The sequence below is a fragment of the Vipera ursinii genome, assembly GCF_947247035.1.
Source record: "Vipera ursinii genome assembly, chromosome: 6".
NCBI lineage: Eukaryota > Metazoa > Chordata > Lepidosauria > Squamata > Viperidae > Vipera > Vipera ursinii.
This window is the reverse complement of record NC_139515.1, coordinates 15,537,333-15,564,899: the sequence shown is the minus strand read 5'-3', so window position 1 is coordinate 15,564,899 and position 27,567 is coordinate 15,537,333. Positions and strand designations below refer to the sequence as shown.

General features: G+C 36.9%; 1 protein-coding gene across 1 annotated transcript in view; it reads right to left on the bottom strand.

The window, feature by feature from the left end:
* Window positions 1–25,900, bottom strand: part of TAFA5 (TAFA chemokine like family member 5) — a 308,510-nt gene extending 282,610 nt beyond the window's left edge. The window contains exon 1 of the mRNA XM_083366449.1: window positions 25,693–25,900. Coding sequence (XP_083222575.1) covers window positions 25,693–25,813 — 121 coding nt within the window. The 5' untranslated portion in view covers window positions 25,814–25,900. The remainder of the gene's footprint in view (window positions 1–25,692) is intronic.
* Between the last annotated feature and the right edge of the window lie 1,667 nt (window positions 25,901–27,567).

Sequence of the window (27,567 nt, the reverse complement as noted above, 5' to 3'; positions counted from 1 at the left end):
AGTAGTGAATTAACATAAAAAGTGAATGAAGAAAAGAGGAAAATGATCCATTTGATAGAAATAAAAAGTAATTCTATCCTTAAGCTAATTATCAAATCTATATAAAACCATATTGTTCTCTCATATATTTTTAAGTACCTCATGGTCACTCAGCTAATATGGCATGGATTTGTGCTTTTGCCCCCAATTATCGCTTTCATTTGTTATCTATGCTATTTGACTTAAAATGTTTCTCCATTGTAATCTTTGTATCATCAGTCAATATAACAAGAGTCTTGTAGCACTAACACATTTTTGTTTGGTAAAAAAAAAATGTAGTTGGTCAGCCAGTATAAATCCATCTAGTGGTCTATTTTACCTTCCCAAGAAGTAGGCTGTTGTCTACTTTGTCAAATGCTTAGTGAAATCTAAGTAAACTATACCTACAATATTTCCCTGATCCACTAATTCAGTCACTTTGCAAAGAATGCAATAATGTCTGTCTGGCATGATCTGTTCATCACAAACCCCTGCTGGGATCTAGTAATACCTTTGCTTGTTTCTAGGTATTCTCAGATCTGCGACTTAGTGTACGTCACTCAACAACTCATGGTGATTCACAGCTTTTTTTTATAGAATACCATGTAATGATTCAGTAATTTATTTTCCTCTCCATCTGTCCTTTAGTACAGGTATATACACCAACTTTTCCAGTGTTCGTAGGCACCCAACCTTTCTGTCTCTTCTCCCACAGCTTTACATTGTTCAAAAGGTATTTCACCCATACTTGGTGATTTTCTGACACTTGCCTTTTAAGGGAGTCAGGTTCCAAATATACTCTTTACAAGTGTTTCTATCATTCTGAAATCCCATTCGGAAAAGACGTTAGTAGGGTCTTGTCTTTTTTTAGTTTAATGTATCTTAATTCTATTGCTTTTATGTACTCTTACTTTAGCTGTAAAATTTCCGGTGATTTCCCTCATTTTCTCAAAAATGTCCCTTCATTTGCCTTTTCTAGTTATTTACCTCTATTTCTGAATTTTCTTCATCCTAATACATTTCGTTGTAATTTCTTGCTTGATGTTGAAAATCTGGTTCAATTGTCATATATCCCTCATATAGTTGTCCAAAGCTATTATTCTCCATTTTTCCAATTTGTTCCAAAAAAATACTTGGATCTTTTCCTATTTGGAAATTTGGATATATCTTTATTCAGGCTTTTTTTGTCATAGAACACTCAGAACGGAGTTCCGGCATCTTTTTTGGATGGAACCTTGTAGGGTAGGCAAGTCGGGTTGTATGACATGTGTGAGTTCCGGCACCTTTTTCTTTTACAAAAAAAGCACTCTTTATTCCATTAAATTTTCAGTGTCTCTTACATCTTCCTACCCCTATGACGCTCTCTTTTGTATATAATTAAGCATAATGAATCTGTTTTTTATGTTGAACACATATTCTGAGGTCAATTCTTGCTGGTATATTCATTCTCTTTAGTTTAGCATGCGTGTTTGATTCTAATTATTTATCAAGTCTTCCACAACCTCAATCTGCAAGTGTCTAGCCTGACAAAATAGTATTCTCCATCTTCTTTTTTTAAATCATGTATTTTTAAAAAATTCTGATGCTATCTGTGAAGTGATATCCATGTCTTATGAATGTTTGAAGCAGTTGTTGACAAGTTGCGTGTTCTTAGATATTAGATCTTGAAATACTGCCTTCTATTTACATTCTAAGTACAGCAATTAATGTGTTGTGATGTTCTATTATATGCCTACCAAATAACAATCACTTTTTGGAGAACTTTCAAAATAAGTTGTCACAGAAAAAAAAAATACAGAGTGAAGTTCATCCATATTTTTCTTCTATCTGTATCAGTCCTCTCACTAATTATACTACCAACAAATTTTAAAATAAGTTAAATAATCAGGCTGTTGTTTAGTTTTAACTACATCAATTACTGTATGTGTGTTCTGTCAGAGATAATAGTTATTAAGTATACTGTCAACCTAGCAAAGAGAAAAAGAAGAAAGGAGTAAGTTAAAGTATCAAAGGAAGGATTGACAAATCTTAGAACATCAGTTTCCATGGAAGCAAAAATGATTGTATAATGAACTAAACTATCAGTCTTAAGTGTTTGCTTTATTATAAATGGAGTGGATATGATTAATTCATATGTGTCATTCATACACACACAGCATTAAATGCCATCTGGTATGACTGCTTAGCTTCTCATCTCACCCTTAAATAAGAGGAAAAAAATACTATGTTGTCTATATAATTTCCTCTTCAGTGTCTTTAGTTACTTATGGGTCTCATAACTGACATATTTTTTTCCAAAAAAGGGAAGATACGTCTCTTAAAAAACACATCTTTTTTTTGTAAATAAATAATCATACTATTTTTCCTCCAAGACCCTAACAAGGATTTATGAATTTACACTGCGTACAACTGGACCAAGAAGACTCACCAAAGAGTAAAGAAATGGGGAAAGATCTTCTGCTCCCTACATCAAATTCTTCATCCTGAGCAGTAAGATTTTTCCCCCTCACATTCCAAAATGTACAGTAAAGCGGTCACTTGAAATATGCATTGCTCTGAAGGAAATGGTAAGCTTACTCAATCTTCTCACCTAGAAGTCCACTACCCACTTGGTAGAATATAGAATACTGAATGACAACCATGAATCAGTTTATTCTCACTAACTATATGTAATTTCATGCCAGTATGATTGCATGGATGGGCATATATCAAAGATGGAGAATGTATCAGAATCAGAGGGAGGCAAAAAGTTTGCTCATCAGATTCAACTCAGACAGCATATAGAAAATAATACCTTCCAAAAAGGCAGAAGATGAAGCAAGAAAATACATTCTGCACAACAACAGATGGATTTTCAGAACAATAGTCACCTTGTGAAATGGGTTATGTACTGGATTCAGATGGAAAAGTCAGGAAATTGAGAAAAGTGCTGAAATGGGACTGACCAAAGCTTGAAGGAAAGAGTAAAAATGCCTGCAAAATATAGATTTTTAGAGCCAATACACAGAACAAGGACCATGCATAGTGGCCATCTGGCATCAATTCTTCTGGAACTCAAACCTAGCCTGATTTAGGGTTAGATTGAATATGCCTTGGTATGTGACTATGTCATCAAGTACAGCTTTTAGTTCAGAAAATGAGCATCAATAGGTATACCTCTGCATGTAAATTTGTTTACTAAATAAATTTGTTTCCACATGTCTGAAACTTGAATTAAAAAAAAAAAAAGCACAGGAGGTTCATGGAGACCCTCATCTTACTAAGCCTGAAGTAAATAAAATTGATGTCATCAGCCCACTGCCTACTTAATCAGCATAATTCACTTTTACAAATCAAAATGTCGTATATGCCAATTATCTCACTTTCTTCTCAACTTTTTTTCTTATGAAATAAATCTTTTTTATTATTATTCATTAATTCCACTGTGTACATACATGAGGTAACCTGTTTGCAGATCAGTAGTGGCTCAGTGGGTTAGGACGCTGAGCTTGTCGATCAGAAGGTCGGCAGTTTGGTGGGTCGAATCCCAAGTGCCGCATAGCAGAGTGAGCGCCTGTTACTCGTCCCAGCTTCTGCCAACCAAGCAGTTTGAAAGCACGTAAAAATGCATGTAGAAAAATAGGGACCACTACGGTGGGAAAGTAACAGCGTACTATGCGCCTCTGGCATCTAGTCATGCCAGCCACATGACCATGGAGACATCCTTGGACAAGCGCTGGCTCTTCGGCTTTGAAACGGACATGAGCACCGGCCCCTAGAGTCAGAAACGACTGGCACGCATGTGCGGGGGAACCTTTACCTTTACCTTAGTTTCACATAACATTTACAAGCCGTCAAGAGCTACATTGAGGTAAGATGGCGGGGGCTATAAATTTTAAAACAAACAAACGTACAACATTTTCTGCAGTGCTGTAAAGGATGCAAGAATTTATTTTATTTATTTATAAAATTTATTTGCTACACATTTTGCCACAAAGAGACCTTGAGTGGAAGTCTTAGAGTGGGAGAATACATTGGTGGACACAGTCATTTTTAATTTTAAAAGCCATTTTGAGGCGGCTTTTTACTGTTCTAGTTAGGAAACAGGCAACAACACCTAAACATTTCTTGGCCAATTAGTAAAGCTAAGCCAGACTCTGTTAATGCTTGGATAAGGAACCATAAGGAAATCTCAGGGATATTGATATCTGTCTGTAAAATTAAAAAAAAAAAGAAAAGAAAAAGAAAAGAGAAAAAACCCCTCCTTCTATAAGTTGTCAAGAAAACCTCATGGATCTGTGCTCAGAGTCACCAGAAGTCATGCTTGACTTACAGGAAGCTTTCTCTTTTTTCATATACTACTTTACACTTAATCCATCTGTCCTTTGCTATGTTGATTTTAAATTGCAGGCTATCCTGTGAAATTCATTCTTGGTATTAAAATAAATGAGTCTGGGGATTATAGTTTCTCTGGGCCTTTTCTTCATTCACTGGAAGAATGTGACAGTTGTAAGATATAGTGTGATCATCTGCACAAACCTGTGTTAAATACTAGTTAAAGAGGAAACTAGCGAGTTTTGCTGTTAGTCGATAAACGCTAAGTTCCTTATTATTTCAGGTGGAAAGTTGTTTTTTTTTACATGAACATTCTCTATTTGTTTTGAGTTCGTTGCAAAAAAGACCATCAGACTTGATTTGGTCCAAGCTTTTCTGTCTTTTCCTTTCTAAGTCATTTCTTTATTACCATATTTTTGCTAAAAACATATTACTAAAACATTTTTATCTTGTCAGGTTAATAGCAATGATTATTTTAAGTTACTAAATCAAAACTTATGTAGATCGTAAATAAGAATGAAGGCACTGAAGTTTTAGCTATATTGGATAGACAGTCTCAACACAATTGTCCTCTGGGATCCCTTATAGATTAATGTAGTATATATTTCTCTCTCTTGCTTTAAAAGAATTACCTTTGCCCTTCCTGTAGCCTTCCCCATTATCCACATGCCATAAATAGTGTTTTCTTTCCTTATTTTTCCATGAAAAATAAGGCCTACTTTTGAGCAGGCATGTATAATGTTAAAGTTTTATTTATTCATTTGTCAGTCGTAAGAAATTTTTATGCTTTTTCATCAAGCAAATCTGTTTAGCAGAAGTTAACATTTCCTAGAACCAAAAACATCACTTTCAAATACCACTTACAAAGCTCCTTGTAACTTGAAATGTTGCTTCTTTTAAGTCTGCAAAATAGGCTGAGAAATGTAAAGGATCAATTAGACACACAGCTATTTGAAGCCACTATCCATTTCACACTTACAAGGAAATAAGCTAATTGAACTCAGTGTGGATTATTTTTCAGTAAACAGGACTACTGGCAAAAATCATCCAATGAGCTCTCCCCTGTTATTTCTGACCAACTTTATTCAGTCATTTGCACTATAACTCATAGAAGTGCAGGGGGGACATAATTTTTTGCAAAAGAGCTGAAGTACGTTCAAAAAATTCTACAAGGGTTTTTCTAGTTCTTCCCACTATCATAGAAGAAAGGCTGCAAACATTCAGATGATCACTTGATGACAGTGAATAGAAGCAGGAAACCATAATCCTTGTTCACATCAACTTAGAATTTTGCAACTAAAATATGATAACTCTATCACATGGCTCCCCTGGCAAATCTATTTTTCTATTTTGCTCTTTGTAACAGGATTTTAAAAGTTCCATAAGGAGATTGGCAGTTAATTTTTGCTAAATGCTGTTATCCAACAAGATGCAGTTCAATAGTTAGATAAGATCTTGCACTTAGGCATAAAAAACCAAATGCCCAGATATAGAATAGGTGGTACCTGGCTCAACAGTAGTACCTGTGAGAAGGATCTAGGAGTCCTAGTAAACCACCACTTAAGTATTAGCCAGCAATGTGCTGCAGCTGCCAAAAAAATAAACAAATGTAATCCTAGGCTGCATCAATAGTGGGATAGCATCTGGATGGCAAGCGATAGTACAGCTCTATACTGCACTAGTGAGGCCACACATGAAATATTATGTTCCATTCTGATTGCCAAAATGCCGGGCCCCCCCCAAAAAAAAGATGCTTGGAAAAATAGAAAGTGTGCCGAAAAGAGCAAGAGACTAAACTGTAGGACAAATGGTTAAGGGAACTAGGTATGCCTGGCAAACAGAGAGAAGGATTAGGGGTGACATGATAGCTGTTTCCTGGTTGAGTTATTCTTCAAAGCACTTGAGGGCAGGACAAGAAGCAATTTGGATCTAAGGAGAAATTTCCTGACAGTGAGAACAATTAATCAATGGATAAGCTGGAGCTGTTGGTGGTCTATCATGGCAAATCTTTAAGAAAAGTTTGGGCATTCATTTGTCACAAATGGTATAGGAGGGGGTTGGACTAGAAAACCTCCAAGGTTCCTTTCAGCTCTAGTAGTAAATACTACTGGACTCAGTAGGATTTACTTTTGAGCAATCAAAGAAAGATCGATGAAACATCTCTTTTCTACTATACAAACAGGATTCCAAATGACCTTTCACCAGAAAATAAAATGATTGTTACAGCAGCAAAAGAAGACTTTGAACCTGATCCTTGGAATAGCAAAAATAAGCTCATGAGAAAGAAATTTGTTCTACATTTATATGGCAGTAAGAGGAAAATCAATCTATTCATTTGAAAAAACCAATTCTTTCCCTGGTTTGTGCAGATGTGCTTTGAAAATAATATGGGGATAGAAAAAAACCCACCTTGGCTAACACACAAATGTGGAAGAGATTAATTCTGTCTCATAAAACAGCTTCTATTGGGATTAGAAACATTGTTTTTAAATACCCATTTTGGTACACTATGGTATTAAGTGTCAAATTGTTGGGGAGAATGTCTGTGATAAAATGATTTTGTCTAGAATGATGTTTTTGTTCCACACTACACTGCTTTTTACAACTGATACCTCATTTAAACAGTGGCAAAAAATATATATTTAAGATTGTATGGTGAGGGGGGAAAAACAGGAGTTAAATATAAGATGCTAAAAGATGCAAAGGAAAGAGAAGTAGGTATATTTGATTTAAAATTATATTTTGCAGCTTGCTAATTAGTCTGTATAAAAGAGTGGGTGTTGCTGAGAAATAAAAGACATTTAGAGTTAAAAGACCTGAGACCTAATATTTGGGTAGTATGGATATTTGTGGTATAATAAAGTCAAGGTTAATGTATGTTTTAAAAATCACTTTTTAGACATGCCGTATTGAGAATATGGAATAAATGAATGTTTTCAGGTTGTGCCTAAAAACATTGCAGCTTTCAGTACAAAAAGCATTTTATACACAAGAAGTAATAGACAAACACAAATGGTCCAAATACATGAAATATTAGAATTATCTCAAGGGAAATTTAAATACTAGTAATACTCTTATAAGTTTGTTTGATTGCTTGTAATCTTCAGTTGGGCTGAATCCAGGGCTTTTTTTTTTTAAATTCCATTTATTTCCCGCCCTTCTCCGAAGACTCAGGGCGGCTTACAAGCTTAGCAGTAGCCTTCATTCTATGTATATGCCTGCTTATTAGGGCTTTCACACACACCCCAAGCGGCATTATTACAAAGTCAGCTTAATTGCCCCCATCAATCTGGGTCCTCATAGAATGCTCAGAACGGCGTTCTGGCACCTTTTTTTTTTTGGCAAAAAAAAAGCTGCCTCTATTGGCTTTGGAAAGCCTATTGCAGTCTTGGCTCTTTTTTATGACTCATGGACTTCAACTCCCTGAAATCCTGAGACAGCCACGCTGATGGGAAAGAGAGAGGTTTCCAAGCTGAGCCATGCTGGCTCAGGAATTCTGGGAGTTGAAGTCCTTGAGTCATAAAAGAGCCAAGGTTGCCTACCCTGCACTAGACGACATTAAAATTATTTACAAGGTTACTTCTTTAGGAACTAAACTTTTAGAATCTAAAACAGCTAATTCAAAAAAGCCAACAGAAAAGAACCTCACATTTTTCATCTGCTTCTGTCTTTTGGAAGGTAAAATTAGATAACAAAATAATCTATTTCCTATGTTACCATCTCTTCAATGAAATCAATAAATCAGTAAGGAAAGAAATGAGAAACATTTTTCTCAATGTAATATGTCTAATTTAGCTGATGCTAGAAAAAAATAGTATCTTTTGTAAATACTCGAAAACTATTCTGAATCTATAAACATCTATTACAACTAAACTACTTTAAATTAAACAAATCTTAAGAATGAAATATTCTTAATTTGGACTTTACTTTTACTGTTTGGACTGTTGTGTGTTTTGAAAAATAGATTACGGTATTTAGAATCTAGTTATGTTGCACTTCAGTCTTTAAATAATTAACCTAGTATATACATAACAATATATGATGTTTTCCCTGGTGAGCTTAACATCAATAACAACATTTATTAAAAAGGCTAAAATAATTTCTGGTGGTATTATCTGTACATTAAAATTTTGTTTATTCACAATCTTTCACTTTTCACATTCTGGGCAAGCAGTAGTCATGTATCCTAGCAAAAAATGTTACATATGTGCATAAGCATGGTCAGTAGCATATGCCTTTTTAAAAATATCAAACATGCAAAGAAACAAAAATAAGTCCAAAATATCTGTATTACATCCAGAAATGCCAACTTTGCAACCAATATTTCTCATCCATAACTATATGGCACCCTAAGGATACCTGCATATATGCAAATGCTTCTCTGGGATCAGCAACGCAGCAGGGATTGCTTTTTCCTTCCAGTAACATATACCTAAAACCAGTTTATAGCATTTGGCAATTGTACTAAAAGGAAAATCTCATTGTCAACCAATATAATTCATTTAATTTGAAATCAAGTGAAAAATTGACTTAAATTGTTTTATTAAAACAAATTAATGGCAATTCTTTTTTTTTTACTGAAAAGTTTTAAGATACAATTTTCCTTTAAAAAACCCCCCTTCCCCCTCCCTCCTCCCCCCCTCCCTCCCCCCCTCCCCCCTCCCTCCTCCCCCCCTCCCTCCCCCCCTCCCCCCCTCCCCCCCGACTTCCCAGAGCTAAATACAAGGTATATATATAAAAAAAGCAAACATAAACAACCATATACTAACAGCTATAAATTCTAAAATCCATCACTCTCTAGCTTATATAGGATAAAACAAACCTTAGCAATATTAAATATATATAAAAAACTAAGATAGAAAAAGAAACACTCTCTAACTTATATAGGATAAAACAAACCTTAATAATATTAAATATATATTAAAAACAAAAAAAAAAGAAAAAAAACCCCAAGATAGAAAGAAAAAAAGAAAAAGAAAAAAAAGGAAAAAAGAGTTATTCAAATACTACATAATACTTCTTAACCCTATACTTATCCTAAATAAACTCCATCCATTTTGTCCATTCCATGATATAACGTTCTTACAGATAATCTTTCAAATTAACCAAAATCTTCGCCACCTCAACCAAATCAGAAAACTTTAAAGTCAACTCTTCTGTAATCGGCAGTTCCTCTTCCAGTGCCACATCTATAATTATTCCAAACAAAAAAAAAAGATTGCAAACAAAACTTTAACCTCCATTTAAGAATCTTCTGTATATTCCACCAAACTTTAATCCAAAAAACCTCACCCTTTCCAGAAAACCACCACATATAAAAATATATTGCGTCTACACCCAAATCTTTTCCCACCTCCCATTACTTGACTATAAATACGTTGTAAAAAATCCATAGACTTCTGCAAATCCTGCTATTTTCTCTTTTTAGATCGTTTTGCAGCAGCACGCGTCACCCTCTGTTCTATAGGATCATCCGACGAAGTTGTATCTTGATCTCCTCCAACACCGTTGTCTTCTATCTGACCATCTTCGGCCTCTTGATACACTCCTTCTCCAGATCCCTTTTCAGCTTCCAGAAGTGTTAATGGCGTTGCTTTTAAAACATTATTGTAGAAATCACGCGCTTGCATCACAGTAACCAGACGGTACCTTTTACCTTCGTGTGTCACCATCAGCCCAACTGGGATCTCCCATCTGAACCTTATATCTCTTTGCTTGAGCTCTTGCACAAGAAATGTAAAATCCTTCCTTCTCCTTAAAATCTTTGGAGGAATTTCTTTTAGGACCAAAACTTCTTGATTAGCAATCACAACTTTAGTATCATAAGCAGCTCGTATAACTTCATCTCTAATTTCCCTTTTTGCAAAATATACCACCACATCTCTAGGCAACTTTCTCTGTCTAGCAATCCATGAATTCACACGAAACACTTTATCCATGCCTCCTTTTATTTCAGATGCTGGCTGTTTCAATACTACTTCGAAAGCCTCAGAAACCAGCTGCTTTAGATCTTCCTTAATATTCTCCTTTAAGCCTCTAATTCTAATGGCAAACTGCATCTGGTAATATTGAGCAAGACTCAGTTCCTTATCCATTTTGTCTTCATTCTCCAATACTTTTGCTTCTAATATAGCATTCTTTTGAGTCAAATCTTCTAGCTTTTCCTCCAATTCTTCCACACATCCAGCCACTTTATACACTGAAGACAAGATGTCTACCTTCATCACTCTGAACTTCTGTTCCATCCTCTCCTCCATCCTCTCCTCCAATTTCTCCAATTTCTCCTCCATCTGTGCAAATCTATCATTAATTGATTCCAAAATTACCTGGGTGTGTTTTTCAAGAGCATCTTGTAAGTCCTTTGATGTCAATACATCAGGAGGATGCAGCGCCTGCAGTAATGATTGTTGCACCGGAGAAGTTCCAGCACTCCGAAGAGTTTTAGGGGGTGGTTTAGCCGCCATCTTTTACCAATTGTGACGCACTTTCACTTCAGATTTAAAATCCAAAAAAGTCCATCAAGCTGGAGAGTAAAATATAATAATCCTCTTCACCTTTTCCTCTTATACCGCTCTCCCTGCTCCTTTAATCCATAGTCATTCCTTCAGGCAGGGGTGGTCGCAGACGCCTGGCTCTGCTCCAAGAAATCAGGAGCAGAGGCGCTGGCCAGCTGGGAGCAGCCCAGGCTACGGGGGAGTTCAATCCTTCAGCCGCCCAAGCCACAAGCTCAGGCGGCTCCGGAGAACTCGACCCCTACCTGGGGGCTCACCCCCTCCTCTTCTCCCGAGGAGGGGGCTTCAAATTCGCCCAAACAGCTGATCGGCACTGTTTCGGGCAAAAATAACTCAGCTGAGCCGCGGGCAGCCCGGGAAGGCTGTCTCTGGCGCCGCGCAGCCACCGGAAGACCAAATTAATGGCAATTCTTTTATAAGAAGTTGCCTCAAACAAAATGAGTTTGACATGCCTGCTCTAGATAGCTGAATGCTCCAAAATAAATTCTAGACCAGGCCTGTACATGCAGCCTACCAAGCACCCTTGGACAGAGCACAGACTTTTTAAAAATAATAATAATAATAATAAAATCACCACCACTGTCCTGAAAGTCATGTTGCCTACTGCCTCCATAGCTTACCATGACCATGAGCTCCAACACTGTAGATGCTCCTCTAGTCACCAAATCATTGATTAGCCCACCAGCATTCTTTTGCAAACCACAAAGATTTTTAATTTATCAGTGTGAGCCTTTCCCTTCTACAAGTTGCACAGATCTCTTCTAAATTTTCCTCTTGCCTTTCGGAGTTAATTCCTTGGTCTGTCATTGAGCAAGAATTGACTTTGTAGGGAAGCATATTATCATTTGATGTATATTTAGCATATGTTCTACCTTTATTTACCAATTATATAATATTTGTATGCAATCCACATGTGAGGTTTGGGCCAACTTACAATAGAAAAAAATATATTTTTAAAATCAGAAGATTAAAACATAAAAGCAGGGCTTTTTTTCTCATAGAACACTCAGAATGGTGTTCCGGCACCTTTTTTTGTACACACACAAAAAAGCTTTTGCACAAGCTATGCTACTCCCTCTATTGGCTTTCGAAAGCCTATTGGCTTTCGAAAACCAATAGGAATTGCTGCTGAGCACGCCAAAAGACCTGGCTGGCAAACGTTGCACCGGCAAGTTGTCTGCAGTGAAGGCGAGTTGGCAGGAACTTTGCATCCCTCCCTGCTGCCCAACTACACCATCTCAACTAGGTAAGTAAGAGAGGACAAGGAGTGGGAGGTGGATTCTGTGGAGTCCATGTGCACTCCTTCCTTGTGCTCACCTGTGACAGCCAGGCTGGTGGCCTACCCAGTGCTGGACCTGCGCCCCCATCGCCTCGCCCTGCACACCTAAGTGCCGCCCTGCATTGTCTGGCCCGCACCGCCTCCACCGCATGCCCCGCGCAGCCCCACCATATAGAGCGTGCCCTGCTGCTCCCACAGCACCAGCCGTGCCGGCTCTGGCCCCGGGGGAAAGCCCACCACCAACACCCCTCGCACCCGTGACTGCAGCAGCGCCACCCCCCGCCCCCTGCGCCCGCCAAGATGAGAGTTCCGGCACCTTTTTCATTTAGAACAAAAGCTGTGGCTGAATCAATATATCTCAAGTAGGCCATTTTACAGATAAGTTAACTTACAGAATGTGCCCAAAATTCTGGACCCATGCTCTTATGGGATTGAAATTTTGCGAAGTTGTGGACACTTTAATGCTGCTACACTGTCACAGTCAGTCACAGTCACACATTCATCATTTCCAACATTGTCTGCCAACTTCATACAAGGAAAGTCAATGGGAAAGCCATCAGGAAGCTAGAAGGCACTCTGCCTTCCACTGTTGTTGTTGTTTTTTGCCTATCCCTGGTCATGCTGATACTCTGTTTAGGTAAGGAAACAATGATCTCTGAATTAATGATCCAACAGGTCACAGGTTGTCTAGTACAAAGTAAAATCAAGATAATATCTGATGGCAGAGGGACATGGTCAATGTTTTTCCTATTTACAGTTATTAAAAAGATTCAAAATAGATAAAAGAATTTATGGTACTGAATTTTCTGAATTGTAAAAGAAATACTGTACAAATGATTGCAAATTTCTTGAAATTTGAAGCAGATTGAACAATGGGAAAATATGTGGTTGAAAGGATTGCAAATTATACTATGTTATTAATCTTAAACATCATTTATAAAATGGTATATGATAAATTATCTAGAATGTATACATGTTCTTCAAATCTATATTGGAAACGTGGACAAGTTATTTTATCATGCTTAGTGTCCATGCAAAAAAACCCTAGATTTTGAGGTTTTTTGCACTGATTTTGCACAAATTTAAAGGATTTGTAAGATTAATATGCAATTGAAACCAAACGTTTCCTCTTGAGAATGATAATGAATAGCTGGAAAAAAAATCATAACTGTTTTTTTACATAACCATGGTGAGTATATTGTAGACACAATGATGGAAAAATTTGGCAATAGCTACCACAAAGGAATGTTGATAGAACTTGATCAATAACCAAATTGACCTGTTCGATTAGAAAAAACAATATCTGCATTATTTCTGACAGGTAACCTGCTATAGATTTTTGCATAAAACAGAAAAAAAATCACACAATGTATGGTTTTGAGTAGACAGATTATAGAAAGAGGCAAATCATGATGTAATTTTAGAGAAAGAAGCAATCCCACCAGGCTCAAGGTTGACTCAGCCTTCCATCCTTCCGAGGTAGGTAAAATGAGGACCCAGATTGTTGGGGGCAATAAGCTGACTTTGTAATAATGCCACTTGGGGGGGGGGCTGAAAGCCCTAATAGATATATAATATAAACCTTTATTGTCAAAGTACAACATGTGTACATGGAGATTAACTGAGCCTCCCCCCGTGCTCTCTCCCCCCAACACACAGTGACAACAAACCCTCCATCCTACCACACCATGTGAACCAACTACACTACACACCGGTCTCCCAAGTCAATTCTGCATAAGATTATGTCCCATTTAAAAGCCTAACAGTCTAATAAGCAGGCATATACATAGAATGAAGGCTATTGCTAAGCACATTGATTTGTGCTAAGTTTGTAAGCCGCCCTGAGGCTTCGGAGAAGGGCGGGATATAAATGGGATTAAAAAAAATTACAATTGTACTTATAACTACTGTAAAGAAGATTGGAAGCCATTTATATATATATAATTAATATAATAATATAATATAATATAATATAATATAATATAATATAATATAATATAATATAATATAATATAATATAATATAATATAATATAATATAATATAATATAATATAATATAATATAACATAATATAACATAATATAATATAATAATATAAAATATAATATAATAATATAACCACACACACACACACACACACAAACACCCATGGTTTTAATATACTTTTAATATACTGACTTTTATTTTTCTTCTTTTTTGCCTGAGCTTTCTGTTTTATTTCTCTTTTAAGCAATGATACCATGGCACCAAGATATAGCACTTCTGGTTCTCTCTGCTACCATCTTGTGGTTATCCCAATTAATCTATCATAGACCCAATAACCTTAGTTTCCCACCCAAGCCCTAACAAAGCTTAGTGTTTTTTTTTTGTTTTGTTTTGTTTCAAGCAGCCAATGTCAGCTTGGTACTGCCCTCTGCTATGAACTCTGATGGTAAACAGTAGGGATGTGCAAATATTCAAAAAAATATTTTGCTTTGATCAAAGTTCGACTGAAGCCTGATGTGAAGCTGTTTCACAAAGCAAGATGGCTACATGGCTTCTAAGATCAAAGCAAAATATCTGCAGTGTTACACTTTGTTCTGGTTCACAAAGGCTATGAACGCTGCATTGTATCTCCTACAGACTGCTCACCAATGGCTTTGGTAACAGTGTGGAGGACACACAAGTATGCAAACTATGTCAAAAACCTATCTTCATTTTTTCCCCACATGCCTTTACCAAACCCAAAGGCAGTGTCAAGTAAGAGAAAGGAGGAAGCTTCAACGCATGAGACCGTTTCTCTGAAATAATCCAAATTGCTTCCTTGCTTCACAAAAAGAATCAAGCTTAAATCTTGTTGAAACAATCTAGATTTCCTTGCAGAGTCATCATAAATAAATGCATTATATATTCATAAATAAATACATTGTATATAGAATATGTTTTCTCTTTTGAAATACCTTAGGAATCTGGAATATATTTATTTATTTGTTAGTTCTATATCTTCAGTTGCTCAAGGCAGTTTATACTGTAGAGCATTCTCTCATTTATTTTGTTTCTCACAAACATCACTACGTAAGGTTAGCTGGGATAAGAGGGAATGACTAGCCCCAAGTGATCTAGTTCAGAGGTCCCCAACCTTTTGGGCACCAGGGACCGGTTACGTGGAGAGAGGATTTTCTGCAGACCAGAGGGTGCATGGTTTTGTGTGCTGCCTGCATCTCGCAGATGGGGCTTTGTTTGTGCAGACCAGCTGCTGGCATGCCGCGGCCCGTACTGGTCCACAGATTGGGGTTGGGGACCCATGATCTAGTTGATTTCTGTGGTGAGGATAGACTTGAAAGTTAATTATCCAATGCTAGTCTAACATCATTGCAACCACCTCATTTCATTTTCATTTAAAACATACATTTTTTAAAAAAAAATAGAAAGAAAATAAAATAAAATAAAATAAAATTTTAAAAGGCTAAATTAACCAGCACATTTAATAATAATAATAATAATAATAATAATAATAATAATAATAATAATAATAATAATAATAATATTTGTATACCACCCTTCTCCCGAAGGACTCAGGGCGGTGAACAGGGCACAATTTCCTCAGAAGGTTTGCACTCACTTAACCTTGCACTCAAGCAAAGAATCAAGTCTTCAAGGTCTATTTAGAGAACAGATAGTACAGGGTTATTCAAGCCTCTGGAGAATACTATTCTAGAAGGCAGGTACCATGATACAACCAGCACCTTGCCAAGGTTATGGTAAGCGATGCAATTGATATGCAGTAGATGTATTGTGGTGCACGCATAATTTCACACATTGAATTCTCAGTTAAGTGCAGCTTCTAATGTAAAGCACTTTGCACTAGGCCATAAGCATGGTGACTAAAGTACCATATTTTCCGGTGTATAAGATGACTTTTTAACCCATGAAAATCTTCTCAAAAGTCGGGGGTCGTCTTATATGCCCAGTCATCTTATATGCCAGAAAATACGGTATGAATGAAGATTCCTTGTCTAGGAAAGAGTAAAATTGGTGTATGAGTCCAGGTAAAGTTCATACAGGCCACAGCCACCACCTTCCCTTTGAAGAGGAGCTGAGAGTCAGGGGGAATTCCAAAGTGATGGACTGCAACCCCATTCAGAACTAAATGAGAAAACTTCATAGGGGAAGTCCCAGGAATGCACAGCCCCTTTTTTTCTCAGGAATGAGTTTAACTCTATTCTTCCTCATCCAGAGTCCAACAGCCTTCAGTCACTGGAACAGGACCAAAGGAACTGACACGTTTTTACACCTATAAAACTGAATAGTGAGAATAGAAAATCATTGCTTTGTTTCTGAATATGACACACTGATTACACCCATAATGGAATAAGAAGAAAGAAAGCTACACTAACTATTCTGTTGCTGTTAAAATCATGAAATTCTTGAAAGCAAAAAGAGTGTAAAAATAATTCTTTTGCAAGCATTTCCATTTCACAAGGCCTAATTTATAAATGCAGACATTCTAAAGAGATATTTCACAAGCAATTTTAGTCTTTCAAATCATAAAAACTATATCACTAACCAATTTCTATGATAGCTTTCTGGAAAAATTAAATTATTAAATGACTATATACAGATAAATTACAGAATGATATTCAATATCTAAATTTGTTTATAAGGCTGGTATTATTTCATAAAATGAAAATGGAAGCTAAAGAGAACAAATAATAAGTTGAAAGAAAAATTTTCAAGTTCAAGTATTTATTTACGGTAGATCAATACGTAGTTGTGAGATCATCTGAAAAGGAAGATAACAAAACTTTTTTAAAAAATATACAGCTCATTTATATAAAATAACCATTTCAATTAGAAATGATTAGACTCAAAAAGTCTAATCCATTCTTATGCTCTAAACTGCATTATCAATGAAATGCAAACAACAGCGAAAAAGCATCTTGACTTTAACCTGACATCTTAAGCTAAGTGTGTAAAGTCGCATAACTGCGGGAATGTTTTACAAGGATTAATCCTTCCCATCAGAGTCTCTCACCTAAGAAAAGATAAGTACCTATTTGTGTTATGTGAAAAGAGTTTCACTAGACTAAAGTTCATGTGCTTTACTTATGCACATATTTGTTTAGAAGACAGATGTTAATGAACCTCTCATGGAACTTAAATGTTCCAAAGAACACTTGCCGGTCCGTTTTAAGTGAGCTGAATTCTTGATATAGTTGGCAATGGAGACTCTTGGTGAGCATCTGTCAGCTATATTGCAGTATACGAGGGTTTTTAAAATAAAAATAAAATCAATTGAATTCCTCTCCAAAACCAATCTGAGTACAATCTGCTTATTAAAATTTGAAATGCACTCAAGGTTAATTTTAAAAAAGGAAGAGGACACCTGCAAGAAGTAATCTTGTTTTCTCTATTAGTTATTGTTGTTTTAATAAAGAATTTATCTCTGAACTAACTTAGCAGTTATATTTTTACAAATTATCTTAATACAGTATATCCGTAACTATTTCACTTACGTTCTCAATTTATTTAGAAGCAAGTTTAATTTGAGGTTAATAATACAGAAATTGATCTTTGAGTATGATTTACTTGAATAAGTTTAGCATTAAAATGATCTTTAGAGGTATAGGGGGAAAAAAACAACAACCTCATTACATCAGTCATTATAGGCAAGATGCTGAGATTGCAGGCTGGAAAAAAAGCCAGTAATGTTATTCCTGGAATCACTTTTTATAAGATGTTTTTGTGCTTGTAAATACAGAATATTTATACCTCTGTAACCCAATAATTCATAGAATCAAAGAGCTGGAAGGGACTTTGGAATAATTCTAGTTGAAGTTCCTGCCAAGGCAGGAGTCCTTATACCATCCCAGAGAAATGATTGTCCAATCTTTTCTTGAAAACGTCTAGCAGTAAAGTATCCACAACTCCAGGAGGCAAGCTGTTGCATTGGTTCTCTGCTATCACTTTCAGGAAATTTCTTCTTGGTTCCAGGTAGGATTTCTCTCTAACAAGCTGCCAATCATTCTTCTTATCCAGTCCTGATACTTTGGAGAATCCCACGTCTCTGTGACTGCCCTTCAAGTACACAAAGATAAGCTATTACGTCATCCATATCCTTTCTTAGTTAGGCTAGCCGAGGGGTCTGCAACCTTGACAACTTTAAGACTTGTGGACTTCAGCACCCAGAATTCCTCAGCATAGCTGGCTCAGGAATTCTAGGAGCTGAAGTCCACAAGTCTTAGGTTGCGGACCCCTGGGCTAGACATACCAAGTTGCCCTAACCTAACCATTCATCATATGATTTAGTCTCCAGACCCATTATCATCTTTGCTGCTCTTCTCTGCATTCTTTCTAGGGTCTCAGCATCTTTTTTGTATTCTGATGACCAGAGCCTGATGCAGTGGTTTCACTTGTACAGTATAGAGCATATAATCACTTCATGTAATCTTGATGCTATCCTTGTGTTGATGCAGCCTAGAACTGGCTATCTTAGCAGCAGCAGCATACTGCTGGGTTATACTTAAGTGGTGGTCTGCTAGGACTCGTAGATCCCTCTGTTATTATTATTGACCTATGTACTGCCTATTCTATTCCTGTACATTTTGTTTTTCCTGCCTAAGTGCAGGACCTTACTTTTCCCACCACTGAACTGCATCTTATTGGATAGGGCCTATATCACTAATTGTCAAGATCCGTCTGCATCTTGGGTCTAACTTCCAACCTATTAGCAATTCCCCTCAGCTTTGTGTTGCCTGCAGAGTGCTCACCTTCTATCACCTCATCTATGTCACTTATGAAGCTATTGAAGAGCACTGGGCCTGAGACAGAACCTTGAGGTACCATATCGTATGCTTCTCTCCATGTAGATGAAAGTTCCATTGGAAGCTGCATGATTTACATGATTTAATGCTGTTTAGTTAATAAATTAGGCCATGATTTACATGATGCTTACTACCAGGAAGTGTTGTAAACTACTATGAGTCACAACATTTGGCAGCATAAAAATCTGATAAATAACTTACATTGCTAATAGTTATGTGTCTATGTAAATATAAATTTCATTGAACGTAACAGGCTTACATCCTGAAATTTGGTTCTGGAATGGCAGCGTTAAATACTTTTAGTTATTTTGATGTCATTAGATTTAATGGTGAATTATATATCAAAATGAAAATCTGGTAAATGACAATGTCCATTGTATTGGAGGAAAACTCATGTTAGGATGCAAATCTTTCTAGAAATGTTAACCTCTGATCTAGAGAATTTTTATTTTATTAGCCGGAAAGCATAACAGTATTGTTTTTGCAATTCAATGGCAAAGCAAAATAATATTTGCATATATTCATAATACTTTTCCATATGCTACATTTCAATGGATAAGTAGATATGCAATTTCTGTTGTATGAGTTTTTCTTCATATTTATCCTTGGATAGTAGATTACATACTGCTATATAATCTGCTATTTTTTTTTTCAGATTTCAGCATTAGTTTGACTGATACGTGTTTTTTGTTTTTGTTAAAAACATTATTTTCAAAATAATGTTTTTAATTAAAATGTATTCTCTTTAAAAACATAAAAAGAAAATGTCAAAAATATGTATGTTTCATAATGCCATTCTGTTGTTATTATAAACTGATCACTATATTTTTAATTATGTACAATAAGTCATATTCAAAATAGATTGAAAATGAAAACTGTATCTAAAAAGTAATATATACACAACAATATTGTAATTGTGCAAAGGGACATAATGATACATAAATTTTATTAAAGGATAATGATGGTAATTTTTCAGAAGGAAACATTTATATTTTATATTGTATTAGGCTACATGCTGTGTCAATAACGAAGAGTTAAGTTTAGTCCCTTCCTCATTATTTCCATTAGCAAAATGAACTGTTGCAGAAATATAATCAAGTATATTTCTACAAACTTCCTTCTGATATTGGTTGTATTCTGGATGTAAACATAATCCAAAGATTTCTCTAGTTGGAATAAACTGAAATGAATCTTAGGAGGTACATTTTTGTTTCTTCTCCAGTGAGGAAATCAGGCCATTAGAAACATTCCCTTCTATTTTTACATTAATTGCATTTTAGCAATCTCTAAATCATGACTCAAACCATTCTGAAACAAGCCAGGTTTGTAGCCAATAAAAAAAGAAATTTGTCTGATTCAAATAAACTATAATCAAAATTATCTGCATTTTGTAGGATCTGCATGAAATGGCATGGTATAGATTAAAAAATACAAATAAAAGCTTCTGAACTCTTCATTATAGCTGTGCAATAGGGAAAGATGAGAAAGGAGACACTAGCCTGGGATTTAACTAGGCTCATTCTTATTCTGATGCATTACAGTTCATCCAAAAGTCCAATGGTAACTATTATTTCAGCAGCAATGTTTTTATTCCTGGAGCAACAATTACATTAAACCTGTCTTTAAAATGGAGTGCTTGTAGCTGTTAAGCAGCATTTTTAAAATGAAAAGACAATATAATATGCAAAACATGAGAGAAATCTACATCATTTTTCATCCTTATTTATTTGTTTAAAAGATTTATATATCTGCAAAATTGCAATTCTGGGTAGCATATGTCAAGTAAAATCTGGAAAAATAATAATAAATGAAAGTAAAAAATAAAAAATAAAGAAGTAGAATCCGTAATCAACATATAGTAATAACATTCTGCTAAGGTTAAACATACACTCTATCTCCCGGAAAACGGCTCGTCTATTGTCCTGCCCTATCAATAGGAGGAAAGGCCCATTTTTAAAAGCTTTCTGGAAATCTAGCAGGGCCATTTTTGTGGGGGGAGGTGAGGTAAGATTGTTCTAAAGAGCAGATGCTTATACAGTCTGAGATAGATGATAGGTTTAAAATTTGTACTATAACATTCTCTTATATACTGTATTAAGCTACTATTTTAATATGACTCTTAATGCAAGATAATTTCCATAGCACAAAATAAATTATAAATATAAATTATAAATTCTAACAGAGAATTGTCTTCAGCATTTACCCACCTTCCTCAGTGGGTAAATAGTGAAGATCTACAGGCTGTTTTAATTTTGATAAATTAATTTATTGGTACTAAAACCAATATCTAGAATTCTGAAAATTGACTCTTGTACAACGAATAAGTTGGGAAAATAGGTTAGTTTTTACTAATTGGATAGGATTTTTTTAACTGTTTTTAACTGTTCAGATGGATATAAGTATCTTATCCAACAACTGTACTGTGAATACAGTGTCATTCAATGTGCTATATAATTTACACATGGCACATATTCCTAAAATATTATTCAATTAAACTAACATCATTCTTTCGAAACATTAGATTTTTAGTATAGGAACAAAAGTGTCATCCAGAAATTATTATTTAGGTAAGCATCAGGAATCTAACATAAGATTAATATTATTTATACCATTCTTTGATTTGTTTGCCAACATTTAATTCACTGCACAATTAATATCTCTCCTTTAGTTTCAAAGTTCCACATTAACCACTTACTCCAGTTTGGAAAGTTATTCCATTCTGCTCTGGTAATTGCAATTTATTATCTGTTTTCTATACAGGATGGTAAAAGTCAATAAAAAGACACATATCCAGATAAATAATAAAAAGAGACTGAAGTAGCAAAGGGCAGAATATAAACATACATTTTAAAACAATGATAAATTAAGGTATGCTTGCACAACGTTCTAAGCTAAAATGGCTATTTTTACATTTCCAAATTCAAAACAAAACATCCCATGTTCTCCAAATTCAGGACAAGACGTGATGTTATTCGTCATGTTCTGATGTTTTCTGTCCCACAATTGACTTTTCTCCTCTTCAAGTGATAGATGTTTGTGAGGCACTAGCTACTAATGGAAACTCAGGTCCCATTCTTGCAGAACTGGCTGGAATAGATCAAAAAGAAACACCAATATGTAATAGTAGCTAACTTTTACTATTTCCTTGGAGAAATTAAGCGAAGATGATCCTGCAAGACTAGGGCAAAAGAGACTAGCTTCAGATGAACACCAATTCATCGATTATATCAAGTATATTCATAACTTTTTTCAATAATTCCAAAGCACACCTCTTTCATGGAAAGAGATGCAAATTAATTTTTGTTCATCCTATAAAGATGGTCACCCTGGTTTTTACAATGATACACTCCAGTTGGAAATTTAGTCCTCATGGATTATAATGTAATCATTCCTGTTGTCTGTATTTTGTGTTCATGCATGCTACCAAATGCAAAACTGTGCTTTGGCAATTGATCGAGGGCTGCTTTTTTTGCAGGCAAGTTAACAACAGTGTAATGAACATAGGCAGAAGTCAATCCTCAAGTCAATAGCTAAAACAGTATATTATTCCTATTAAATCATTTGTGGACTGTTTGCAAAATTTAATTCATTGTTGGCATTAGTTTTATGGCCTGTTTGTGCTTCTATATAAAAGCATTCCTATTTTTTGCTTTCATTGTATGTTATGGGATTTTTAAAAAAGTCTTGGCTGACTTTGCTGGCTTTTGTGTAAATTGATCAGCAAATAAAACTCTAAATGGGATACCACGCAATAAACAAGGATGAGAACTAAAACAGGAGAACCCCTTGTTTTGAGTTCCCATTGGTCTTTTTGGCAAAACACTCCAAATATTTCAAGTCTTGTACCAGTGGCAAATGGAGTATCCAAAATATTTCAAAGTCCATTATTTTAAACATTAAAAGCATGATAATAAAACTTTCAGAATGGAATTCAGAAACAAACGTATGTTGCTGCTCCTATTTTTAGCATATACCTTTTAATGTTGCTTCGTGATAGAAAGATAACTAGTGTAGGTACAAATCAAAGTCATCTTCCCACTAAAAAAAACTTTCTCCCAAGACTCAATCAATGTATTTCAAATAATAACAGTGTTGCAAGAAATACTCTTTTCTATAAAAATCAGTGAAATGAATTGGTAGAAAAACAGAATAGCATTCAGTCTATTAATGACTCTGAGTAGCATGGCTTTTGATTAAACAATTTCTGAAGGATAGTCCAGTACAAAATATACTGAACTAGGTTAGCCAAGCTAGTCTAGCTTGATGTTTTACAGCAGCCATACCAGGCAATTCTAGAGGCTTGATAGACTATAAATAATTTATTAGGATAAAATTCCTAGGCAGTGTTTTATTTTATAACTTATATGGATTCAGTTTACAGTATTTCACCACAGTTATTCCTTTCTTACTTCAATCACCACTTTGAAAGAAGAACTTGGAATCTTTTTCCTCCCAAACAGCTGCCCCATAAAGCTTTATCGCTATAGCAACTAACCTAATTGGTTTCCTACAGGTATTTTCTGCAACCATTGGGTGGAGCTACTATCCCTAAGTATAAACCAAAGAGTTAAGGAAAGAAAATAATAATCTTTTCCTAATCCTTCATGTTACAAGAAACAAAGAAAATAAGCAATTTATTTTCTGATAATTAAAAAGCAAAAGCACCATGGAGTCAGACTATATGTTAATAGAGAGCCTTTTTTGTGTTCTAAATTTGTTTATTGTCTCATAAAAACAAAACATTTCCCTCCATAAGAACATATTTTAATAGGGAAAGAAGGGGAAGGAAGAGAAACATCATGTCAAGTCATTCTGAAAATTACTTCAGACTTTAAAATATTCACTGATCCATTCTATTCAGTTATATTTTAAACCTGTCTTTGCTGTCAGTTTAGCTGAGTGTTTGGAATAAAGGTGTCATACCTATAGCACATAGCTGTATTTTAAAAAATGAACACAGGTATGTATGTAGAGGCATGGAAATGTTCATTATCTTTCCATTTCAATTACAAAAAAACCAGTGTTGTTAACCAATGACTGATTTTCATTTAGTAATAAAAATGTTTGAAGTATCCTGTTTTAGATAATGGGATTCTATAGAAACTATATTAACATAAATTTTGTCCATATTTCATTCCTAGTATTCTTCTGAATTTAAAAGTCATTTACTACAAAGGTCTTTAAGCAGTGTGGCTGTCAGATTACATGTGAATTATGTCATCATATTCAAAGTTGCACATTCAGTTATTAAGATACTGAAATAATGAAAAGTAGTAAAGTGTCTTGACACTGCATATTTTAAGCTAGAGAATGCTCTGCTCAGAGTTGTGCAGAATATATATTCATCATGTTTAGCAAAGATTAACCTAGGATCTGCAAAAAAGAATTTCGTTATAATTTAAAAATTCATTATTTAGAAATTATGAGATTGCATTTCGGGATAATAGAGAGATAGGCAAGTAGACAAAAATATATGAAAACAAGAATTATAATACAGAAGGTTTTTTTAAAAAAACAGTGCTGTCCTTCCTAAATAAAAATGTTAAAATTATCAATACCGTAATATATTTTAAAGTTATTGAAAAGTATGTCAGTTGACAAGAAATATTGTATCATTATGTTACACATATGGTGCCCTCACATGCAAGATTTATATGACACAATGTAACAGTATTTGAACATATATTTTATTAAATACAAGAACTTGAAGACTAAAATGTTATCTAACCCAGAGTAGTGCATGAGATCTTCCATGCAGAATTTGATAATTAGAAGATTCTATATTACAGAAATATACACTAAACTTTAAACACAAACTCAGTATTAAGAATCCTATCCTTACCTTAAAAAGAAAATTCCATTGAAGTAGCAATGCTCAGAAAGTTTTGTAATAAGAATGCTTAGTAAACTGCTATTAATTTTAAAGAGATTTAAAATTCACTAACTATCAAACTTCATTTATGATAAAGAAACTGCATTTCAAATCTATTTTGCTTCAATAAAAGTCAACATGAGATGCTTCTCCTCCATTGAGGAATGTGTATTATGGCTATCAATGATAAATTCTGTCAAATTCATGCTTGCTAAGAAGTATATTTCATTTTATTAAATCACATTTGTATTATACTTTAAAAACATGTTTTCCATACTCTGACAATAGTCAAAAGCTTCTAAACCAATTTTTTTATTAATAATAAATAAATAAATAATTTCTACAGTCTTGTAAACTCCATCTTACGGTACTTAATACTTCTGAATCTATCTCAGAAATTACTGATTATAAGCTATAACAAAACAGATGATAAATTTAACTAAGGATGCTTTGTGATACTGCAACATTTACAATATAGGGTCAAGTTCTATCACTAAGGAATATCATCATAAAGCATTAATGTATGAGAGGGTGAGACTGGGGCATAGAGAATAATAAAGACAGAAATATGCACCAATGATAGCATAATAGAAAATATAAGTAGTAACAAATAAATGTAGAACATCTGGGTGTTCACATACAGTATGTTGTTAGGTTTCCGAAAAGTGGTAGGAATGACAAATTATTTCCGAAACATTTGGAAGCAAGCATTGCTTTTGACGAAGTTTAATACAAAATGCTGCTTCTAACCTAGTTTAATACGAACACTTAGTGGCTCTTGGGAAACAGCCTGGCCTATAAAATTAATGGGGTCCATTTAAGTCAAGAAAGAAAGAAAGAAAGTCAGATACAAAGAAATACGCGGATTTGTCATCTGCTGAATCTATACTTACTGCAGTAGGCAATTAAAAGGCCAACTAAGATCATGATTGCCCAGAAAGTTGAGGAGGCACTCGGCAGGACGTTGGCATCTTTCCTACTGCTTCGCTTAAGAGATGGAGCCATTGAAGCCATAAGTTCCCCCAAAGCCAAAAAAAAAAAAAAAAAAGAGTTGGGGGGGGGGGGAAAGTCCGATAAGTTTCACAAGCCAGGTCTCCCTCGACTTTCGACACACCTAATCCCAAATAGAAACATCTTTAGAGAAGGACCACAGAATTTGGCTGTCACCAATCATCCTGGGGTGTCCAGAGGGGTATCTTCAGCCCAGCCAAGCCAGAAGACATTTTGTTTCGGCGGGCGACGACCTCTAGAGCCGAGTTTTCCCTCCTCCCCTTCGAAGGTAGAGATTCATTGGCGACGACCTCGAACTTTCCCTTCTAAGAGCGGCGGGAAGGAGGCAGGCTGCCCCTCCGTGAACCCTTCAAGCAAACCCGGCGCGCCCAAGGGGGCGTTTGGTTTTCCCGCTCCTCGGGAAGATCCCAGACGGGGCGCGGCAGCAGAAGCCCAGGCGAGCAGCGGCCGGTGCCTGGTGGCGAACCCACCCGCGAAATCCCGAGCGAGGGGGCGCCCCGCGCGCGTGCGCATCCACGCGCGTGTCCCAGCAAGCGGGCCGCCGGCCCGGCCACCCACCCGGGCGAGGGAGGGAAGGAAAGGTGGCTACCCGAAGGCGCAGAAGGATGGCCTGGAGGGAGGGCTCCAGTAGGGCACGGCAGGCAGGGGGGGCATCCCTGGGAGCGCGCGAGGGGACGGCGAGGGAGAGCCGGAGCCGCGGACCAGCTGCCGAAAGTCCCCGGAAAGGTTGGCCGCTTTCTTCCCCTCCGGACGACAAACTTCTCCCGCCGCTCCCTCAGCGCTCGTAGCTTCGTCCGGAAAGAGCCTTGCCGGCGCGGCACAGGTCGCCCCCTTTTGAGGGCAGAGGTTAGCCAAGCCCGCCCACCGGTGCCGCCTCGCTCTCCGCAGCCGACGACGACGACGACGACGCCTTCGTTTCCCCTCGGGGCGGACAGGGCAGCGTCACCCAGCTTGGCCACCTTGGCCGGACGGGCTGGCCGCCGCCGCCGCTGCTAGTCCTCAGCCGCTCGCTGCCTCGGGCTCCGTAGCCATCCGCAGTAGAAACCCCGCGCTTTCCCCGTCCGCAGAACGGCGGCTCCTTTTTTTTTTTCCTCTCTCTCTCTTTTCTTTCTGGTCGGCAGTCCCGTCGGCGGAGCGCGCTCAGCTCCCACCCCTTTGCCGAGGGTGCGTTGGGGACTCCGGCCGATGCCCCCCCCACCACCATTAACGCCGTCCCCGGCCCGCCTCGCGCGCGCTCCTCAGCCAAGCTGACGCGCGGAGGGCTGGCGGGGGCGCGCGGGCGCGCGCGCTTTCCAGCCCGCAGGCGGCTTCGCAGCTCGGCACGCGGCTTTTGCCCGGCTCGTCGTCTCGCCCCTCCCTCCTCTGCTGCGGTCTTTCGTGGCGGGAGTGTCTGTGTGTGTGTGGGGGGGGGGGGGCGGTGGAGTGTGGAGTCCGCACATCCCATCCCGCAAAAGTGAGGGAGAAAGAGGCGCTCCTTCCGAAGAAAGACCCTGCTGGCCCTGCCCCCCTTCCTCGAAGGCAAAAACTCCAGGGCTGACATAAATCCAGCGATGGTAAATGAGGAAAAAAAAAGAAGAAGAAAAAGGCGTTACCAAACAGCTTATGCTAAAGAGCTGCCGCTTTCTCCCCCCCCCCCAGAGGACAGGTGTGAAGAGCGCCCTGTTTTTAACAAGCGTGTTTGCCGCTTTGCCACCCGCAATGGTCGGCATCCTGAAGAGGCGATTACGAGTCACGAGTTGCGTTGCTAATTCTCTTCC